The sequence below is a fragment of the Periplaneta americana genome, chromosome 3, assembly GCF_040183065.1.
Source record: "Periplaneta americana isolate PAMFEO1 chromosome 3, P.americana_PAMFEO1_priV1, whole genome shotgun sequence".
In the NCBI taxonomy this organism is placed as follows: Eukaryota; Metazoa; Arthropoda; class Insecta; order Blattodea; family Blattidae; genus Periplaneta; species Periplaneta americana.
The window spans coordinates 138,392,524-138,416,826 of record NC_091119.1 but is presented as its reverse complement, the minus strand read 5'-3'; the positions used below and the strand labels follow the sequence as shown (position 1 = coordinate 138,416,826).

Below are 24,303 nucleotides of genomic sequence, written 5' to 3'. Positions count from 1 at the left end.
CATCTACAGGCCAGTGAAATATAATAGTATGTAATGAAAATTAATGGGCCTTTACTTGAAATAAAGCACAAACATGGACACTCAAATTCATTTATTGTCAGGCTATTTTATTCGCAATTTTTTTTTGTATAACTTAGACAAATGGGACAGGTTAATTAACATCGACAGAAAAATGTTTGGTTAAGCAATAGTTATTTATGATAAAGTATAAAAAATGTCATTTTATTTTGTGAGTAGAGACGTTTTCGAAATGAGACTGCACGCCAAGTGAAGCAAGTCCTACAAACAACATAAAATAATTTTTAACATGTGTGTCATACATTATTTTTTTAGACAGCTGTTCATTTGTGCTGGTATAGAAACTGTTCTCAAGATTTCTCTCTCCAGTGCTGTATTTCCCCTTTCTCCGTAATATTCAAACTTTAACAAGGGATGGTCAGTAGTAGAGTTACTGCAGAGTGAGAGGTCCCTGGTTCAAACCTAGATACTTTTTAATTTTTTATAATTAAATATAATTCTTAATTGTTTAATATATTCATCAATAAAATAGTTGCGTACATTTTTTAACGAAAAACAGTCATTTGTTTGCAGCTCTTTATTTATCAGTTCCAATTCCTGTCGTGTGACTTCTTGTGGGAAAGAATTGACATTTGTTACAAACAGTTGCATGTCAATGTTAAAAATACTTTTTACACGCTACTGTATAGTAGTCAAGTTTTAACACACTTGCCTGGCATTAAAAGGTTTACTTTCAGAAATGGCAGTCTAAAAAATTGGTCATCATACACAGATTTATTTCTACTTTGTGTTGCGAATTATTTGCAGTCCAGCAGTAAGAAGGGAGCCCTCTGAACTACTGGAAGAAGAGGTTAAAAGTTTAGAATGAATAGGGAGAGGTTTCTTTGGAGTCTTGTAATAAAACATAATATACTTTTATTTGGGTGTATTTTTTTAAAGTGGTATATATCAAGTATGCTTTTCAAATAATTGTTCGGGAAAATAAATTATAAATACTAATATTATGCATAATGTGATAAAGGAACTGAATTGTGTGAAATGCTTAAAATCAGAATATGTCACCTTTATGACAATAATTTTTATAACCGTATTATTTACAGCTCAAAGAAGGATGTTCAATATAGTTAGAAATGATGTAAAAGTAAGATTTTTATACCAAATAAGTACCTTAAAATATGCCTATATGAGACTGGCAACAATACTTTCAGTTTAATGTTATTTATTATTTAACAATATCAGTGGGATTAGTTTCATGGGAAAAAGATTCTGTGCGACAATTTCGTATTTCTTATTGTAGTGGTGAATTGTGGAGAAGTGATGGAATTATGGAAGAGGAAATGAGAATTATCCAAGAAACTCTACCCCAACACCATATTTCTCCTCTAATTGAAAATTTACCGAGTATTCTTACATGCAGTGAAACCCATCTTAAGCTGCCAAAATATATTATGAAGAATGGCTGTTAGCGCAAATAGCTGCTAAATTTGGTTAAGGAATGTAGGAATAAAATAAATCCACATTAATAACTGATTGAGAGTGGCTACCTTAAGATTTAAGTCAAAATAATAAGTATGCAGTACAGATCATGTTGAATGTATTTATTTATAATACTATATTTCTACATTTGTTTCTAATAACAACCTCTTTTAAATTAGCAAGCATTTTGCCATTTTCTTGGATCATAGCACTACATTCATTGTCGCGGGAAATTCGTATCTGTTTTTTGATAGGTAAAGTATGTTTGAATCCTCTTGTGCACTGCAAGACCAAGCTTTGAGCTGTAGAGCCATAATAACGTTTCTTAGATTTGTAACAGCTATTGTAATATGAGATCTGTTTTGTATAATATTCCCCGATCATCAGCTAGTGGTGAATCAATAGGTCTGGTCATAGCTAACTAACGAAATGAGCAGATATTTACATAGGCTGTATGGGAAATTAAACCATTTCCAGAAAAAATGTAAATGGTATATAGTTTCTTATTATTTATTTTACACAATAACTAATATAATTACTTTATGTGACCTTGTGTCAATTTATTGAATTGTGCGCAACCATTGTCTAATACATAATTATTTTTATAAATTCACAAGTCTCTCATCATTTTAACACACTCATGTCAAAATAATCACTTCAGTAAAAGAATCAAATAATATATTATTCTAGGTTTATCGTAACAGCTCAGTTCCCTTTTCATATCAGAAATATTACCATTTATAAATGTTTTTCTTGAATTATTCAAAAGAGACACAAATGAAAATAAATTCACTATACACCTAAATAAGAAGATAGCATTTTTTTCTGGATTTAACACAAAAGATTTTCTCTATAATCCAAGAATGTAAGATATCTGACTTTATTTATAAATTTTTCAATTTAAGTAGATGTATGTCGTTAATATTGTAGTTTCACATAAAATGGCTATTCATATCTTTTAATCACTTGTAAGTCATCTATAATGGCTGAGGGGATCATCATACTAACCACACATTACCTTAATAGTGGTTGGATAAACATTCATTCCTTCTGAAGTATGTGGATGTCAGCTGGTGGACCTTTGCCTTTTTTGGCCTTTCGCGCAGTGTATTGATTGATTGTTCTCATTGTGAAACTGATTTTTTCTGTGACATATCACCTACTTATATATCAAGGGGATGAGGAGTTTAGAACTAACGACCATTAAATCTTTAAGAAAGAGGAATCCTGTACCTGAACCCATGGACGGTAAAAACAATGAAATCACAACGAAAAATTTAAAATAATTATGTATATAGTAAGTAATTTCTCTTAGGAAGTCATATATATATATATATATATATATATATATATATATATATATATATATACATACATACACAAACTATAAAAAACTACGAAAAAAGTTATTGTTGGTATGCATTTCTTATTTAAAATAAAGATTATAAGTTGTCACTAAAGTTATTGCATTTCAAATCTTTCATTTCCGAATATGTTGCCTCATGAATACAGAATAATTATGAACAAAATTCGTTCACTAGGTTAGAAGAAACCTTTGTACACAGGCAGCATGCTAAAACCACTTTTTGGTTACCAGGAATGCTGAAAATATATATTTTTATTGACTATGGAAATCGATTTATTGCAGCATATCTTTATACTTCATGTAATAAGAAAATAAAAGTACCTTTTACTTGGGCAATCACTAAGTGATGGTTTTCATGACAAGTTTTATTGTACCATGTTTTTCTTAAAAAAAATTCCATTATCACTTCTCTTAAATCAGATCCATAGTAATTGTTTATCTTTGCTTTCCTCTCAGTAATATTAATTGAATTTAGTATTCATGTTGGAATCAGTTTTAATTCGACAACTCTTTTTCGTTTTCTCATGTTACTGTCATTGTTTATCTTTGCTTTCCTCTCAGTAATATTAATTGAATTTAATATTAATTTTTGGATAAGCTTTAGTTTGACTACTCTTTTCGTTTTCTCATATTACTGAACGAACCTGTTAGTTAAAAGGTATCGTGTATTGACCAATAAAACTATCAGCTTTAGAATTGGTATTAGACATTTAATAAAAAGAAATTCTTATCTCCTCCCTAGAAAAATATTGTTTTCTTTATTATTGTTTGTAAAATGATGATGTAATTACAGAGACTGGAAGAGCAATTTGCACAGCAACTGGAGGAGCAGGAACAGGTGTTTGGTCCATCCCTGCCATTGCCAGTTGACCTGCCAGATCTGACAACCCACGACCATTCCCATCACATAGGATCAACTCGAAGTAGCTTATCATCTGTTTCGGAAGGCTGATAATTCTGGCCTTCTGATTATGACCTATTATCATGGCCTCCACATTCAATGGCCTATGGAGAGTGGTATGCAAACCTGTGCTGAATTGTTAGCACCAAGACTTCAGAACAGGTAACTTCATGTATAAGAAAGTGACCCATCAGCCTGACATTCTTGCTTTATTTTGAAGTTTCCTCGTCTTTTGAGTTATGAATATATCTAAATACGAGTGATTATTTTCAATTATGTTTTTATTCAAATTCTTTCTCCTAACTGAATTTATTTTTGTATTATTTTACATAAAATTCTGTAATTCATTGTCTGTAAATTTTTTCGTTTTCATTATTATTAAATGGAAGAAATTTATTTTATTTTCTACTCTGATGATGAAGTAGTAGTGTAGGCCATACGAACAAGAAGCTTTTTTATGATACATTCAACTAAATATACTGAAAGATTATAAAATAATCTCTTAAAATGCTGGTATTCTTTAATGTTCTTTTCTATAAACATATAATATATTCAGAGAATTAAAAGAAACAGATACTTTACAAATGGGTTGGGATGTTTATAGATAAAAGATTAATGCTCCTCATGCTACATCAAAAGTCTTTGAAAGGCAAGCCATCAATCTTAAGTATCATATTCTGACTTACAATGAATCATTAGTTTTATAGAAGTTAATGATGGTGCCAATTTTGATTTTCAGACAAAATCCCTAACTTTCTTATAGGTACATATCTTTGCAACGTAATCATCATAATCATCTCCTTGAAATAGTGGCCAGCACTCAGCTCTACATTATTACTAGTCTTATTGCAAATAGCTTCCTTTAATGCTACATTAAATAATGTACTTGTTAGTGGATCTCCTTGTCTTAATCTACTTTTAATCTTCAAAGTCTGTGAGAGTGTATTTGCACTTAAGTTGTGCTATTTTCCATTGTCATTTTAATCATTCCATTTAGTTTCGAGGAGATCCCTTCTCTTTAATTGCTTTCGTTTACTATTAACATAAGCCACTCTGAAGTCCGTAAGATGATGATGATGATGATGATGATGATGATGATGATGTGTTATATTTGTAGATTTTCTTTAATGTTTGTCTCAGTGAGAAAATCTGATGGATTGTTGATTTACTATCTCGAAAGTCTGCTTAATATTCATTTATTTAATTTCCTATCTTTGGTCCTATCTTTATAATAATAATGCTTAATTTTTTCTGGCAGAGTTAAAGCCATGGCCTTCTTTTCCACTCAACTAGAGGATAAAAAGGAAATACATGATAATAATATAATGTTAATACAAAATATGCATAAGCCAGAGATTATCGAATTGAAATACTTAAACTAGATAACAAATTAAATTACATGATTACTTTATAAACTAGTTACAATTGTGAATTCTAATATATACCCTGGGACACTGTGCATTCTAAAATAAGATGTTTCACTTTGGACTTGAAAGCGAATAGGGTTGGGCAGCCCCTAACATTTCTAGGTAATGAATTCTAAGAACGGATAGTGTCTATTGTAAAAGACGAAGAATACGCGGAAGTTCTGTGGAGAGGGACTGACAATAGAGTATATATATAGTATGTTTGCTAAAATTGTGTGTACAAATCTTTGCAGAAATAAGATGTCATATTTTCTTTCACATATAATTGATGTAATTTAGTCTATATATGTATTGAGAATGTTTTTATTATATATTTTTGTATCAGGAACTTGGATCAGTAAGTTTTACTCTTTCGTATATATGTATCTACTTCTGTATATAATTTATTCCCATCTCCGAGTATTGGGTCTTTTTTTTTATCCTGATAAAAATACTTGAATTTGAAACAAAATCATTCGAATTCACACACACAAAACATAGTATAACAAAATTGTTCTTTTATTTGACAGTTTGCCACAGTTGCCATTGGATATCAGTTATTTTTCAATTTTTAGAGTTTTGCCTAATTCGTAAGTCTGTTTATTATATTTTTTAGAAGACATTCCAGATTCATGTTACTTCAGCATATTAGTACCAATGTTTCGTTCAGATAAACATTTTTTTTATATTTGGTACATTATAAAGCTTCAACCATTGTAAATATAAGAAAAGTAAATGCAAAACTCTTTTTTTTTTTTAAGTTGTATTTCCTAGCCTTGCAAAGATATTTTTTATTCTTGCATCTGCAGATGTTTTTATTGCATCAGTACAGCCAAGTCTGCAATAGAGATATAATAAAATAATTTTTATATTTAAACCTGGCACTTTTCTTTTATCTCATTATTCAGAAAATTAGTACTTTTTTTAAGACTGAAGAATCACTCCAATTTTAGCATGTAAAAACAAACAAGGAGTTGGAATTTAAAGTAAAAGTTACAGCTTGATTACCAATTAAGTAGCACCGAGATACAAGGTCTTCAGAGACTTTTATTAGAAGCAGTTACTTAAATGTTTTACTGATTTCTTACTGACTGTTTATTGTCTCTACACATGCACAGTACCTTAACCTTTTGACGAGCTTGAATGTAAATATATAAAAATATTTATCAAAGGTTTAGGTGTTGTCTGAGCAAGTTATCTTTCTGATGGGTCACTTCTTCGCGAAATGAGAATACTTCACATTAAAATTTCGACCACTCATAGAATCATACATTGTATGATAAAACTTTTCATTCCAATTTTTATTGTGACTACCGGTGATAAAATGACACATTAGAGGCATGTTCTGCCAGATATTATCAAGACTTTAAAAAATGGTGCTGTTTAAACAGCTTTATAATATATTTAAAACTGCCATTGCAATGCAGCATCCTGCCAAAGGAAATATTTATGAATTAGCAAAGAATTGCTTGAAACCTGTGTCACATTGAAGTTAAACATTCATTGCTAGAATCGTACATTGTTCCCAGATGAGAGACAAAAGTATACAAAGCAAGAAACAATGTAAAATGATCAAAACTTAAAACATTTTATTATAGAGTCTGATGTAAAATAGGAATAATGATTCTTTCAAGAACTCACCTGCAGTTGCCTCTTTCATTATGCAAACAGAAATGTTTAATATCTTTTTAATCTCCATTCTACATATGTAGCACAGATATGCTTTAAGACTTTGTATCTTTATTAACCACGAATTTGTAAACACATTAGAATGTTGGCTTTTGATCAATTTTCAGCAAATATGCATGCTGTTCAATTTCAGAGTAGAATTAAATTTTATTTATGGAATGGCATATTGCGTGTTCAAACTTGTTCCACAATTTTTTTTTGATCATAGAGTAAGCTAAATATTGTGATATGGTGGCTGATTTGATCACTATCTGTGATTAATACAGTAACTTCACGTATTTTGAGGTGAAAAAAGATATATATTTAATTTTATTTATATGTCTTCACCTCATGGAAGGTGTTTACAAAATACTGTATTACGATATAAAACTGCAATGAATTTTTATTTTTTAATATATGCAGTCTTGTGCCAAAATAAAATGAAGACACGGAAAACCAAGTAAATCAGTGAGTTGTCTTTCTTTTTTTTAATTTCCTGGAATGGTCTTACAATGATAATGTAATTTACTGAAGAGGATTAAACTTCTCTTTTATTCCAACATATGAAACGTGCGCATTTTAGACTTTGCATTATATCAGGCATATGTTCTTGTCAAATCAGCCCTGCTGTTAGGTATTGCCGATTGGAAAGTGCTGGAATTTGTATGTGATTAAACATGACTTTTGACTTGTTCGGAGGCTGTGCAGACCGACCAAGTCAAGGGTAGCACTAGAATTTACACAGTTTTTCACTTTCCAATCCCCACCTTTTCATTTGTGGTGTTGTATTGAAGTATATTAGCATTTGTTTTTGTACTCAACTTTGTTTTCATCATAATTGTTATTTACTATTACTCTTCCTGGTTCTTTCAGTTAGAATGTGAGTTTTTAGGAACTGTATTAAATGCTGGAATGTGTTTTTTATGTACTAGAATTAGATTTAATATTAATTTGTACTAAACATTCTTAGTTCGGCTGTTCTTTTTGGCTTGGCTTGTAGAGGAAGAAGAAATGCAAGCAAGTCCTTCCTCTGATATTCTTCCCTTGAATGATGTACATGTTTAAAAATAGTAATGCTATTAGTGTAAAGTTGTATATTTACTTTATTGTTATAGTCAGCAGACTGAGCATTGTGTGTATGTATATGAATGAAGAGGTAAGTGACATCGCAGGTATAATGCTTCATATGTAAATAATATTATACATAGATTTATATACACACATTGATATATGTATATACACCGCAACACTAGAAGAAAAACATAGTGTAATAGTTTTTAAAATGAATTTTTGAGACTGGAAGCCATCCAGGGAAAAGTGGATTTGTTAAAAAAAAATAGAGAGGGAGAACTTCAATTTGAAGTCAGTGCAAGATTGCCAATCATTTGCTCAGTAAAAAAAAAAAAATAATAAATGTTTTAGATGGCTGTTCTGTATAAATTTTATGACGAAAATTATTACTTTTGAGTTTCTTTTCATTTCATCAAATTACACTGACAATCGAGGACAGTTCAGAAAACAAACTGACCTCCGTTGTTTATGTTTCATATTAACAGTCACCTTGATTTTATTCGTATACTTGCCAATACCTTCATGCCAGAATCAGATTATTTAGATTTCTATTATTTTCAGAGTTATAGATATTTTTCTGCCTTCCATTATATGTCTTCAAAGTTATCAGTTCCAGCAGATTGTAAATTCTCAAGATACCATCTGTTGTTTAGAATTAATTATGAGAGAGGATTGCTTCTTGTATATAAGTCCTACCCAGCAGCCAAAAGAATTTACAGTTTGCTTTGACTGAATTAAGTGTATGTTACAGGTGCTGCAATCGTTGATTAACCCTCTCCACTCTTTCATCGTAGCTGTTTTATACCTGATATAAAAACTTGTGGTTTTCTTATTCAGTAGAAAGTTTGAAGTACCACAACGACATTTTTTTCCCAGTAAAAATACCTACCATCGAAGAAGTAAAAGTGCAATTCTTTTACACCTGAACATTTCGTTTTAACGAAATATATGGGCCATAGTTTTGGGAAACTGCTGAACAAGTTAAAATAAACTGAGAATGGAAAGGATTAATGATAAACATAAGTGCTGCAGTAGTTCTATGGTTCTTCTGTAACATACATTGATCATTTACCTAGCAAGTGCTAGTTGGCAATTTATCATTGCTAACCTATATTTGTTAATATTCTGTTGTCCACAAACTTATGTAGTTTGTATTTCAGTCATTATTAATAAATTAAGATTATAATATTTGCTGATTTCTTCTATTATTATTATTATTATTATTATTATTATTATATTTTATTTTATTCATAATCCATAGTTAATTCCCGATTTACCACGAAAATCGTCTATAGCTGTATTTAGATTGGCAACAGGCCATGATTGTTTGGCCAAACACCTGCATAGAATTGGAATATATTAGTCCCCTAACTGCCCATTGAGCAACTCAAACCAAGAAATGGATTCGGAACACCTCACAATCTGTGCTTCAGTGGCTGGCCATGATAATATCTTTGAAAAATATTGCAGTGCAAGAGGTCAGATGACTTTATTGTCAAAAGCCTGGCATTAGAAAACAACAACAACATATTTTATTTATAGTTGCTTTAACTACATTGGTCATATCACGACTTCATTATGGATGTGATATCATTTTTGTCTCAAGTTCATTGTTCTAACTAACCCAGAGACATCTGATGCCCAGCTCTCTCACTATCACAATATCCACCATGCTGACTGGACACTTAAACCCCAACCAGAATGCCAAGATGCTGTCTCGCCAATACAATATCTGTTACATTTTATCAAGTCTTGCTGACTGATTCTCAATTTAAGGGAAGTTTGGCATATATCAGTTATAACTTTTCAATTTTGGCAACAACATGGCTAGAGAAAAGAGATGAGAGTATTCATTCAGTTGTTAAAAAGATTAAAGTTGTCGAAAAACATTTGCAACAATGTGTAGGAAATATTTGACAAGAATTTAGAGAGAAAATGAAAAAGGTATTGGAAAACAACATTCGATACCAGCCAATGTGTAAAGTTGAGCAAGTTCTGTAAGGTGAAAATTTTGACTTCAGTGCTTTCGATGAAGATTTTTCACAGCGGGACCTTAGTCATTTCAAGTATGTGCCCATGACGTCAGTTGAAGTAGAAGGTAGTTTTTCAGTGTCTAGGAATGTCCTTCAAGACAACCGGCAATCCTTCAAACCTGAGACTCTATGAAAGGTGATGGCTCTTTACTGCAATGCTGAATAAGAGGTATGTCTGGGAATTTCGTCCTAATACTGTATTTAAATGTCCATTGGCGTAATTTCGGGGGCATTCATTATTATTATCATTATCTTGGTCTTTTATGTTTTAATTTTAATGTCATAGCCTATATTCAGAAATGTAAGGTCATTATATAGGTCATTTTTCTCTGATTTTTAGGTGATCAACTTCCGAGCACTAGGTACAACCAATGAGACATGGAATACCATGTTATAGTTAGCCATGGACCTTCATTATAAACATAAACAAAAGCTATTGTCATGGAATGAAATATGTTCTTTGATAAACAGTTACTCCATGTTTAATGATAAAAAGTCCAGCCTATTGTACAGTATATTGCGAATTTTTAAAGAAATTATGTCAGATAAAAAATTAATTTTTTATATAATTGAGTATCAGTTGGTGATAAAGTACCTATTTTCGAAGGAGTAGTCAAGCAAGTAAATTTATGCACATATGGTGGCTACATTGAGGGATAATTTTATTGTCCATTGTATGCCACCATAAAAAAATGAGTTGTGGAATTTAAGGAAGTAAGAACAGAAATCAAAATGGCCACTATGTTCAAAGACCTGTTTCTGTGATCACTCCAGAAAATATCAAATGCTGTACATGACATGCCATGCCATCAAAACAGGATTCATCATAATCGCAAAAAGTAGGCAGAGGTACAAAATGGCCTTTACATTAGTATGTACGACTGACCTTAAAAAAAATTACATCAATTGAAGCAGTAAGGATTCAATCCAAATATTACATTACCATTTATATTTTGGCCATTGATGATTCTATTGGGTTTGCATTTCTCTGGATTTTTTTACTAAACAATCCCTGTATTGAATCTTTTTGTCATTCTAAATTATTCTGTAGTGCTTTTATTCTGGATCTTTATGGTCACCCTCATTGAGGGCAGATTATTTTGTTAAAAATTTATATATATATATATATATATATATATATATATATATAAGTACCGTGGAGGAGTGATTTGGAGACCAAAATTTTAAAACTTTGAGAGATATAGTAACATTTTCTGTGTTGGGCTAAGAACTTTACAATACCATCTCATATGTTAGTTAAGTGTAAGAAATTCCAATGCTCTTTAAAGTATTTACTTTTGTTGTGTATTGTTTCCAGTTTTCACTTTTAAAGTTATAGTTCTGAGTATTGAATATCGAGTCATCTCTAATTAATTATATTTATTTTTATATCCACCACTTTGGAGTAGTGATCAACGTGTCTGACTGTGAAACTAGTGGGCCTGGGATCAGGTTGCTTGCTGCCCCATATTTAGGCAGTGCTATTCCCTTGGGTCGAAAAGAATGTTATGGTTCCCACCAATTTATGCAAATCTTAAATTTTTATTAGTGAAAAATGTAAAGTGGCATGTAACAACAATTTAACATATGCTGCTATCTGAAGTAGGCATCCGTGAATTAGGAAAATACAGAAAATTTATTTTCAGCTCGATTCCCCCCCCCCCCCCAATTTAAAACAGTTATATTACTGGTTGTTTCATATGGTTGTGAAACTTGGACTCTCACTTTGAAAGAGGAATAGAGATTAAGGGTGTTTGAGAATAAGGATCTTAAAAAAATATTTGGGGCTGAGAGGGATGAAGTTACAGGAGAATGGAGAAAATTACACAATGCAGAACTGCACGCATTGTATTCTTCACCTGACATAATTAGGAACATTAAAACCAGACATTTAAGATGGGCAGGGCATGTATCATGTATGGGCGAATCCAGAAATGCAATCCAATCTCCAAAAAGTAGGCAGTGTAGTCATGGGTATTTATATGCTTCTCCACAAGCATGGTGTATTCCTATTGTAATATTCAGATACTGAACGATCTATGATTCTTTATTAGACCAAACTTCCAAATACATAAGTTTGCTTTTAAATATGGGAACGATAAAGATAACAGGCAAAGAGGAGGACCAACATATACGAGGATTATTTCAAAATTCCATAGCCGACATTTAACTAGGTTTATTCTGAAACAATATTTCTCAACATAATCCCCCTGCGATTCACACACTTGGCCCAACAGTGCTTTTCAAAAATATAATCTATTTTGATCCATCTCCTATGGTTCAGGATCTACGACTTTTTTTTTTTTACGCAATTATGCGCTATGCAGAGAGCATCATACAGTAACCGCTACGGTTTGGCTACGGCGATCTTCGCCGACGATCATCGCTGGGATTCTGTTCCGTTGATATGAATGTGCCTGGTTTCTTTGGCGATGATCGTCAACGAACGTCGCTGGGCTCGATGAACATCGTCGGCGTTTGCCTTGGAGGCAAAAACCTGGCGATGATCGCCGAGAAACCAATTGTAAAATTACAGTAGGTCATGAATTAAATAATTTAATAACATGTGATTTATACATCATACATACCATAATGGCGGTAAAACAGAAATCTTTCTGCAATTTCTCCACTAATGAAGACGAGATATTAATTGATTAAACACAAATTCCTGTTCGACATGAGCCAAAAAGAAGAACCAACGTAAACAATAACAAATCTATATTTTGTAACAACCAGAACTGTTAATACAATTCTGTAAAGTGATTCATAATTGAAGGACACACACACAATGCGGCAGATTTAGCTACTGAAGCAAAAGTTTCAGTATGAAATAGTAAGTGAAGTGGAATTCTGAGCAAAGGAGAGAAGTGCAACAACCTCCTCACATTATTTTTTTTTTTATTTGTAACATTATTTCCTAAATAAATGCTCCTAAATGAAAAAATAGCATTGTAAAAAGTAAAAATAAAGTGTTTATATCATTGGTTTTTACCTTAAAGTTATGCTTATCTTTCAACTGGGCTTATTGGTTTGTGAATAAATGTTGTGGGTAATTTTAAAATATAATTTTCAATTGAACTTAAAACAAAATGAAATTGTTCGGGAGTCTGAAATATTCCTTAAAATTGGTGGGTTCATTTTCAAGATGTCTTAATATCAGTGAATTAAAAGACCCCTCTGTATATCTATTTCTAAACATGACATTAACTACTTTAAAGATCCGTACTTGTTTTTCAAGGCAAAACTTATATTTATAACGTTATCATATTGTCATCCACATGTCAGCTGATCAGACATTGTCAACTATATAAAACAATTTGCTATTCATCTACGAAGTTCGCCGGTAAAGAAACCACTCTCTGACGATGACCGCTGGCGATTTCAACCGTCGGCGATGTTCGTTCGACGAAGTTCGTCGTAGCCAAACCGTAGCTTTAACAACTGCAAGCATGTGACGTCACTAAGGCCCGGTTCAGACCAATGACGTTATAGTTACCTACCTAGACGCACAGCGAGCGCTGCTGTGCTGTACAAAATTGAAACCCTTCGCGCATAGACATCATTGTGGCAAGTGTGGCATTTAACAGGTAGTTGTGATAGTGACTGCGAGTACATCCAGTGTGCATTTGATGAATCTATCATAATTATGCATTTTTGTAAGGCTTACAACTGCACAAATCGCTTCAGGAAAGACTACAGCATCACTTTTCTTGCGTAAATAACGATATTTAAATGCATATAATAGTTTAAGGTGTAATTAATGCAGACAATAAATAGCACTTTTATGTAGATTGAATTATTCTGTTAGCTTACACTAAAACTATTTCGGCAAACATATTGCTGTTATTTTTTTTTTTAATATGATAGAAATATTTTATTATAAAATGTGTTATTTCTAGCTTTCCCCCTAAAAAAAAAGCAGAACTATTGTTGCGATTGGTTATCTGCCATTAGAAGAGACAATTTTATTCGAACAAATGATCACATCATAAATTGTATTCTGAACATTTCATAGAAAAGTTCTTCCGGAAATCACATGAAAAAAAGGAAAGTCACGCAGTTTCATTCCTCTTTAATTTTTCAGAACATCTTATGCTGATAGGTTCATTGTTGAAACAAGTTAAGGTCACATAGATCTAATTTCCATTGGCTTGAACTTCATCATTTGAAAGTATAGGCTATTTAGTAGAATTTCTTTCTTTCGTGGTATAATATTATTTTTAGGTAGGAAAACATCCTATGAGGATTCTGAAAAGTACTGGAGTCTAAGAACCAGACAATGTAACTGCTATTGCGAATTGTTCACACGTCCCTGATACTATTAGTGCGGAACACAATTATATGCTCAGTCTAAAAAAAATGAGATTAATGGAAAAGGTAAGTTATAGAAAAATAATGAACAGATTAGGAGTTTGAAAAATGAAAATCTGGCTTGTATAAGAAAATGTGACAAATTTCTTGTTTAGTCAACTGTCCGAAAACAGGTCTGAATATCACAAGTGATACCACAGTCTAGTATATACAGTCGCGAAGCTCAATACGTAGTAAATATGCAAACATTAGATAGTTGCTCACCACTAGGATCGCTAATATCGCCTCATTACAGGCAATGCAAAATAGTACCATCACAGTCTATTGTTTCTAGCACCCTCAAAACTCAAGCTTCGTGACTGTATATGGTAGACTGTGAGTGATACCAAGACGCCTCCACTTATAAGGGCAGCTAGGTCAGGAGATAATGGGGTAGGGTGGCCAGTTCATTTCCCCCTCCAATGCATACATCGCCGACTAGCTACATATTACACTACTCAGACTTCAGATACATACAAACAATTTTTCTTCCGCTGACACATATCGAAGTGAGATGTACTGCCTGATAGGCCTAATAGATGTAGGCCTACATATCAGCCAGAGCTTCAATCAGAGGATGTGACAAAAATGCAACTATAATATCAAACTTAAGTTTGACTAAAAAACTGAAGGAAAAAGAACCTAATTAACGAAAATTTGCATGACATTGTAAACAGCAAATTTTTCAGATCTGACGCTTGATTTAGTAAAGAGAGCTACGATGTCCCTTAATAATAATAGTAATAATAATAATAATAATAATAATAATAATAATAGCCAAAAATTATTATTATTTAATATAGCCCTAAATTATTATTATTATTATTATTATTATTATTATTATTATTATTATTATTATTATTATTATTATTATTATTATTGAGATTCCAATTTAATGCATTTTGAAGTAAAATTTAATGGATTGATTAATAGCACTCAACATAATAATCTCTCTACTTTTTTTAGGATAAATAGTAGGTCTATATTTTCTTCATTCCTGTCCGTTTTTATTGCCACTTTGTTCGTCACAATAACACTTGTATAGTATTTAATATATGAATATCAAGAGGATTGTTAGTTTTGAAAAAAATTATATAATTATAGAGCATATACTGTAGGTACTTTATTTATTTAAGTGCAGTAGGCAGGCCTTCGTTAGAAATTTTATTGACGGAATGTAATCCAGTTATATTGATTTTATAAATCGTATTGTGTACTTATTATTTTATTATAGCAAGGATAAACAATAATTTCACAGTTTATCATATTTTGATGTATTATTAAGGGTCCGGATACTTATATTTGTGATATTTTAGCTATAAACTTAATAGCTTGCTAGCTTGAGCTGCCACAGTAATGGCGTCGTGCGCAACGTTCTATTTGACCTGTCCCGTATGGTCTGCGCAGCCCGAGCCCCTACAGCCAAGGCTGCGCAAAAGTTCAGAGTAGGGACAAATTGAAGCTTGCGTCCGCCGCCATGCTTTGGGAGAAGAACCGGCTAGCAGACGGCTGTACTATACAATGCTGAATGTTTAATATATATGTTTGGTGTCTCTTATAAATCAATCTGAATGGATAAATGAAAAAAATCTTATTAACATTTAATGCGACCACGTTACGGACATAATCAAGCTTAGTTACAGTTAGTTTAACACGAAATAAAAGAAGACTGGAACAATTTTATACCGTAACCAAAGACGTTGTGTAGTTAATTGACAACATATAGAGCGAACAGAAATACAAATGCATATTGTAGTAATAGTTCAGATGAAAAGAAAATCACTAGTATTAACTATTATTAAAAAAAAACACTGCCTGCTGTGTAAGGCATTACATTAGGTCCATATTGTAAACACACGTTTGCTTTGATGTGGACAAGAAACGAACAATTATTTATTCGCTTCCATATCACGTAATATACACCAGTAAAAGAAAAACACGTACAGTACCTAATGTTTTAGTTTGAAATACAGTAGAACCTCTATTATCCGTGGTAGTGAAGGGATGGGCTGAACGGTTAATCGAAAAAATCGGATAATCCGTACCATAGAAGACGTTCATAAATTAAGTGTTGCATAGTGCAGTTTCGTAATTTTCTCTGTGGTCTTGTTTTAACACATTAGGTACTGGATCATAACTTTTAAGTATAATAGGTCTGTTGGAAAGAGTAGTTGAAGAAAGAATAATGGTAGAACTGATCAGGAAGAGAAAAAGGAATTGACTGGGTCACTGACAGAAGAAACTGCCTACTGAAGGATGCATGAAAGGAATGGTGAACGGGAGAAGAAGATATCAAATAATAGACTGCATTAAGATATATGGATCATATGAGGAGACTAAGAAGAAGGCAGAAAATAGGAAAGACTGGAGAATGCTGGGTTTGTAGTAACATAACACTATGAATGAATGAATAAATGAATGTCAATGACGGGTTTCTAAGAGTCAAGGAAACTTTCTATGATGGATTTCTGTGGAAAGATAGGAAAAGTATAGGTCTCATGTTATAGATTTAAGTAATTTATACACTTTATCCTTTGTTTTTTTATTAAATCTCGCACAGTTGTAACACCAATCTCGTATTCCCATGTGAGATGAACCACAGTTCCTCTTTTCCAAAACCACTCAATTATATGCACTTCTCTTCGATACTTAGCACAACATGTATTCTTTTGGCACTTCTGGAAGATGTTTTGCAGAGAAATTAAACAGGTCACTCGAACAGTAGATCATAATGTGTTAGGGTAAAGGCTTGTAATATCACTCTCTATAAAAAAAAAAAAAAACGTACTAATGTATTGTACAGAACTCAATATTTTTCTGTGCCAAAAAAAGAGGAGAGAATGACAGACGGATAATCCAACAATCGGTTAATAGGATGACGGATAATCGGGGTTCTACTGTATAAATAGGCCTACTATAAATTAGCTTATTATCACAGCTGTAGTATGAAATAAACGTCACATGCATGAATTAGTCATATAATAGAACTCAGGCCTAGTGTACAGAACATCTTGCCTATTGATTCATTATTATTATTATTATTATTATTATTATTATTATTATTATTATTATTATTATTATTATTATTGTTGTTGTTGTTGACTCCGTTAAATATTGTCTTACAACATTTTTATGTAAAGTCGTGTTGTACTGGTAACTTTAAGTTGTGTGCTGACATCTGCTCGTTATGTAATACTTTTTTTTTAGTTGATTATTTAACGACGCTGTATCAACTACTATATTATTTAACATCGATGGTATTGATGATAGAGAGAAGGTATTTGGCGACACGAGGCCAAGGATTCGCCATAGATTATCCTGACATTCCCCTTACGGTTGGGGATATCGGAAAAAGCCCAACCAGATAATAAGCCCAAGCTGGAATCGAACCCGCGCCCGAGCGCGATTCCTTATCGACAGGCCTTAGCCCATTGAGCTATGCCAGTAGCTCTTTATGTACTTCTATGTCAGTTTAACAAGTTTAAAATATGATTCTCGGGAGGAATCCGGGATCCATTTTTTAAAATATGTCCCTATAAGTGTAGAAAGATTATACAAGTGTTCTATTGTTAAATCACATTGTTTTCACACGATGTAAGAGTGGGTGGTAATATGCCATTGAACTGTCAACATCTGTATAATCGCTCTTTCACTTAAGCGGCATATTTCTATAATCTCAGATGATGGTATGACAAGACTCCCATTATTCTTTCGTTAAAAAAATAAAATAGCTTTGTTTACTGCTGGTAGGCTACGTACCCTAAATTGAGTCTTTAGATTTATTACACCATATTTTTATTAATGATTTAGCAACTAAGACAGCAATGCATATAATCACATTTTGACAATATTGTGTCATTGAGAATGATGTAAGAATGAGGAAATTGCAATCAATGTCTGCAGTAGAAGAGTCATATCGCCTCTGATTCTCAAAACACTGAGGATTATTATTACAGTGAGTTAGGTGTTTAGAAAATACCATTGGGTATATAGACATTTTAACGGACATCCCTCTCTTTGTAATACAATTTAAATAAATTATTTGCGTATTTTCTAACGTATATAAAATAACATAAGTAAAAATATTCCATGTATTCGGTCATAGGAAATAGAAATAAACTAATAAGTCTATTTATGAGGAATATAAGGCGTTTATATTTAAAACAATGCTTAGTTACAATATTTAGATTTACTTCTGTTATTTTATATTATACGTTAGAAAATACGTAAATAAGTTTAGTTACTGTATATTACAGTGAAGGAGGAAATCCACTACGAAAACGCCTATATACTCAATTGTATTTTCTAAATTCCGAATGCTTTATAGAAACAATCATTCGTGCTCCCCAAACATGGCGTCGCGCGAACCTACGCGAGAGGTTTCAAATTTGTACACGACACCAGCGCCAATTGTGTGTCTAGATATATAACTACAAAGTCTTTGGCGCAGCCACTGGTGTAGGGCCTTGGTTCAGACCACAGTCTAATAGATACAGTCGCGCAACTTCAGCACTTTTTTTGCCAACATTCGCGACACTAGCGCCCAAGCGGCAGGCAAGGCACTGGTCATAGGGTTGATACAGCCAGCACATGCTTTAAAGGGATGCGATATGTTATAATAACGTTTTAATCATGCGTCGGAATAAAGGCAATGTGTGCAATGATGAAAATTGCAGTAACAACAAGTTTAAATCTCCGAATTTGTCGTTTTTCAGATTCCCTAAAGACCAAGAGAAAACCATAACTCAGTCAAAACCAATAATCCACGTTGTAGGTAGCCTACGTATTGTGTACTATAAAACACTATTTTATTACTTATCAGTTACCTATTTGTATGTCAGGAAGGAGAGTTTAAATAAAAACAAAGTAAATACCTGTTACAGTACATTATTGTTTTGCAGAGATCATGTGTAAATGTGTAACCATTCCGATTTTGGATAATGTATCTACAGTTTTTAATGCAAGTAATTCCATAATTTTTGTATTCGTGTTTTTTTCTTTATATTTTTCAAAAGTTGAATGTTATATAGCATTCAAGTAGGTATCATGGTGTTAATTTTGCAAGAATTCATGGAGTATAGTAATCCTTTTGCAAAATATTCACTTCTTGAATAAATCCAAACTATGTCGATAAATTTCTGATGTCTTCGTGTAGATTCATGTGGCAGACGTATTAAGTTCTCAAGAAATAAAAGGGCCTTTTTAAATTTAATATAAAAAGCAATCTTTTCTGCAATAATTTGCATGACTGTTATTGGTGTTGATTTTACATTCCCAGTGATTATTTGAGCCATTCAGTGCAGAAGTGGTGTAAGTCAAAATCAGGTAATGAGGTTTAAAGTAAAAATTCTGTAAAATACAGCGCAAAGTAGCAATTAATATATCTTTCGTGCTATTCACTGACTATTAATAGTTTAAATACATTCAATATTAACTGCCGCTTTGCGCTGTATTTTACAGAATGTTTACTTTAACCCCTCATTACCCATTTTTGACTTACACCACTTCTGCTCTGAAAATAAAATTAGGCCTACATTTTCTGAGTTAATTGAAGTTACAATTTTTTCAACAAAATTGTGTGTTCATTTATTTGTTCTCACCTACGTCATATTAACAGTAAGTGCATGTAAATTACGTATTTATGGGTATGATATGTTCAAATTAGGCATTATGTGTGAAAACTGGAAATGTAATGTAAAATGCGGTAAACTTGCCATAAAAATTTAAACCATAACATCAGCACTATTTGTGACTCAAAATAATAAAGGAAATATCGGTTGTTAAGAAATGGAAAAATAATGAATTTCATATTAATGTTTAAATCCTCCCCTTTTCTTTATTTTCAAGTTTACCTCAGCGGCCGAGTTTACCCCAATTTGCGGTATGCAAAATCGTTAATTTCTCAGGAAATCGGGAGAGGAGTTCACCATGCGATGTACCCTACGAGATATTCCCTACAATTTTGAAGCTGCTACGTAATTTTTACTCTTCTCACAGGAAATACAAAGTTCCAGTGATTCATAAATATATTTAGGAATGAATTGAATTAACCGACCACGTACAAACAATTATATTATTTCAAACCATGATACGTGATCAGGGCCATGATTCAGTTGTAAGGAGCAGAAAGAATTACGTTTATTCACAGCTTCTGAAACTTGTAGATTAACTGCGTGTGAAATTCTTCCAGGATTCTAAAGTAGAATTAATAAGAACCATATACACTTATTGTATAGCATAAAAATATAAAATAAATTACGCAAAATCCGTTTTCTGATGTGTTATCATATGTCGTGTGCACACTTTTAACTTGCCTGCCGGTAGAGCGCTACTGTCGCGCCAGATGTCAAATGTTGGCATATTTTATACGTATGAGTTGCGTGACTGTATCTATTAGACTGTGGTTCAGACGGTGCTCGTTTCCTTGATGGATTCCAAGGTGGCTGCGCTGATGGCTAGCCTGCGTGCTCACTTGCTGGAAGTAATGCGCTCTGGTGGCTCCGTGCTGGATTTCGAGGGTAGGTTCCTTGCTATTTTTCCTTAAACTATAAAACGTCTTTGATTACATCTATTAGATGCTTTATAGTTGTGTTAACAGATGGAGTTACTTGTCAACGTCACGTGGGAACTAAGTTTGGCAACTCAACCGGTGTTACCATAGCAACACGCCTACCACGCTATGTGACATTCAGTTGTTTTTTCCGATCGCAACGCTCCTGTAATGTCCCATCTTTTTTTTTTAATTGGGTTATTTTCAGTGGCGGCTCGTAGTCAAATGTCCAGGGTAGGCAAAATTTACAGAACATTTTTATGTAATTTCCGCGATTCAATGACAGCTCGCTTTCATCATGCCCCCCGAAAACTTAACTCTTGCTTACATAACAATACTGTTACATCAATGAGCCGTCTCATAATTTGTCGGTTTCGTCTAGTTTATTGTTATACTGTTGTCTTGCAACCCTTGTTGTTCAGACAACATTTCCGAAATTGGATTCAAATTCTTTTCAAGTCTCTTTAGACTTACCGAGTTACAAATATGATCTGATTCCAAGTACCTTCTTTAGATTACAATAACAAACGTGACCACCTACAGCTTAGCTTTAACTTCACTTCCTGTTAGCTATTTATGTGTTTCATACCATACTTACTTACTTACAAATGGCTTTTAAAGAATCCGCAGGTTCATTGCCGCCCTCACGTAAGCCCGCCATCGGTCCCTACATTGTGTAAGATTAATCCAGTCTCTATCATCATATCCCACCTCCCTCAAATCCATTTTAATATTATCCTCCCATCTACGTCTCGACCTCCCCAAATGTCTTTTTTCCTCCGGCCTCCCAACTAACACACTATATGCATTTCTGGATTCGCCCATACGTGCTACATGCCCTGCCCATTTCAAACGTCTGGATTTAATGTTCCTAATTATGTCAGGTGAAGAATACAATGCGTGCAGTTTTGCGTTATGTAACTTTCTTCATTCTCCTGTAACTTCATCCCTCTTAGCCCCAAATATTTTCCTAAGAACCTTATTCTCAAACACCCTTAATCTCTGTTCCTCTCTCAAAGTGAGAGTCCAAGTTTCACAACCATACAGAACAACCGGTAATATAACTGTTTTATAAATTCTAACTTTCAGATTTTTTGACAGCAGACTAGATGACAAAAGCTTCTCAATCGAATAAGAACAGGCATTTCCCATATTTATTCTGTGTTTAATTTCCTCCCGAGTATCATTTATATTTGTTACTGTTGCTCCAAGATATTTGAATTTTTCCACCCTTTCGAAAGATAAATCTCCAATTTTTATATTTCCATTTCATAGTGTTTCATACCATGAAGGATTAAATTTTCTTGCACCTTTAGCACTGACTTTATGAACAATAGAGCTTAATGCAGGAGTGGGTAGTCCATTGTCCAAAATACTTCTCTTTTCAATGTCATTACGACGCGAAAACGGACAACGTAACAGTTTACTTATTATATCAGTCATAATATAATATTTTTGTTATCACTTACATTAACTATAAATCACCAAATATACATAACATTAATATACAGTACGTACTTGCAAAAATCACAGTTTCTAAAATACACTGTTAAAAAAACATCTTTTAAAACACACTGTTTAAAAACTGTTATACTACTCGTAACAATCTACGTTCCAACTCGTGAAACTTTCAAACAGAAATTTCGCAAATCGTAGGTGTTCGATAATGCTCGTGGGTTCTCGCTAGGGCAGGCAGAATTCAAGCGCGCTGGCTTAAGCATAGAACGCATGCGCTAAGAAAGCATAGATTAGCGATCTCTTTTAATGCTTACTCCAGGGCCAGCTTTGAAGTTACGTGGAAGGTCGGCTAACTTCGCTTCTGCCTACCTTCTGACGCATCGTGATCTGTCCAGTGTATTCTTGTCGCATAAATCGAACTGCCAGTAGTAAGCAACGTCCAACTAACCCTAAAAAAATCCCGTTCATAGTTAATTGAAGCATTTCTAAGAACCTAGACAAGAGTACATAATTATATAAGGTTTTCCAAATGTGTTCGGGTAGTTAATAAATATCCACTTTTAGGTTTCTCTAAATGTGTTGAGGCAGGCTTAGCCTACCCTGCCTGCCCTGAGGAGCCGCCTCTGGTTATTTTACGACGCTGTATCAACATCTAGGTTATTTAGCGTCTGAATGAAATTAAGGTGATAATGCCGGTGAAATGAGTCCGGGGTCCAGCACCGAAAGTTACCCAGCATTTGCTGGTATTGGGTTGAGGAAAAACCCCGGAAAAAACCTCAACCAGGTAACCGGGATTCGAACCCGGGCCACCTGGTTTCGCGGCCAGACGCGCTGACCGTTACTCCACAGGTGTGGACTGTCCCATCTTTTAAAAAAAAAAAAAAAAAACAAGTATTGACGTTAATATAGCTGATGATAAAACATTAATTGACAATTAAAACAATACAGAAATCGACAGAGAATCAAACACGAAACGTAACATTGTGTGCACAATAAATATCGCCAAGAGAGCTAGTAAGCACTTGCCACGTGGGAACTCAATTCAATTCAACGGTAAAATTGGCAACTCAACCGTTGTTACCATAACGACTGGCCTACCCCGCTATGTGAAAGTCAGTTGTTTTTCCGATCGCAACGCTCCTGTCATATCCCTTCTTAAAAAAAAAAAAAAAACAAGTATAGACCTTTCACATCAGAGATGAAAAAAACATAATGCGGCAAAACTTTGTCAATTTACTACCCACATAATGGTTAATTGATTGGAATAGAGTACTCCGAAAGTACGTCGTTATTTTATTTATTTATTTTACCTTGTACCATCAATAAAAAAAACATATGCTTTTAATTTTTTAAGTTATAAGTGGCTGTATGCAAGTATTCTGAAACTCAAATACCATTTCGGATTCAGTAATCAATTATGTACATCAATACACTGAATCTTGATCATATGCACTTAGTTTTGTATCAATTAATGTCGAAAATGTACATGTGACAACGAAATCAAAATACTATATAATAAAGCGTCAAACGTCATGCCTTTATTTCGCCTCCGCCCGCGTACACTCAGCGTTGCCAAACCTATCCATGCTCCGGCTTGTAACTGAAGAAGGCTCTGAAAATGACATATGTATTATATAACGTCTTTCCATTTGGCTACTATGAGACACATTGGAGAAATTTAATGCAGATATGAGAAAAATAAAAAGAAATATTAACAAATGGCAGACGAATTATTCATGTATAGAGGGTAATAGAAGGCTGCTGAAAGATGTTTCACTTCAATAAATAATGGATTACAAACTGGAACTGATTTCTTTTTCACATTTTTAAAAGCCTTGTAGCTGTTCTAATGTTTTGACCATAGTGTAAGTGTTTTGACTATAAAAAATGGCGACCGCGTTTACCGTTGGTTGCCACGAGGCGCGCTGTATCAGACCTCATAGCCACTCAATGAAACTTTGAATGTCAGTGTCAGGCATTTTGTGTAATCGCGATTAAATTTTGGA

At 33.2% G+C, this 24,303-nt stretch overlaps 1 protein-coding gene across 2 annotated transcripts in view; it reads left to right on the top strand.

The window, feature by feature from the left end:
- Slik (Sterile20-like kinase) overlaps positions 1 to 9,094 on the top strand; it is a 108,475-nt gene extending 99,381 nt beyond the window's left edge. For both annotated transcript variants that reach the window (XM_069821674.1, XM_069821675.1), the window contains one exon: positions 3,654 to 9,094. In XM_069821674.1, coding sequence (XP_069677775.1) covers positions 3,654 to 3,812 — 159 coding nt within the window. In that variant the 3' untranslated portion in view covers positions 3,813 to 9,094. The remainder of the gene's footprint in view (positions 1 to 3,653) is intronic.
- Positions 9,095 to 24,303: the final 15,209 nt, after the last annotated feature.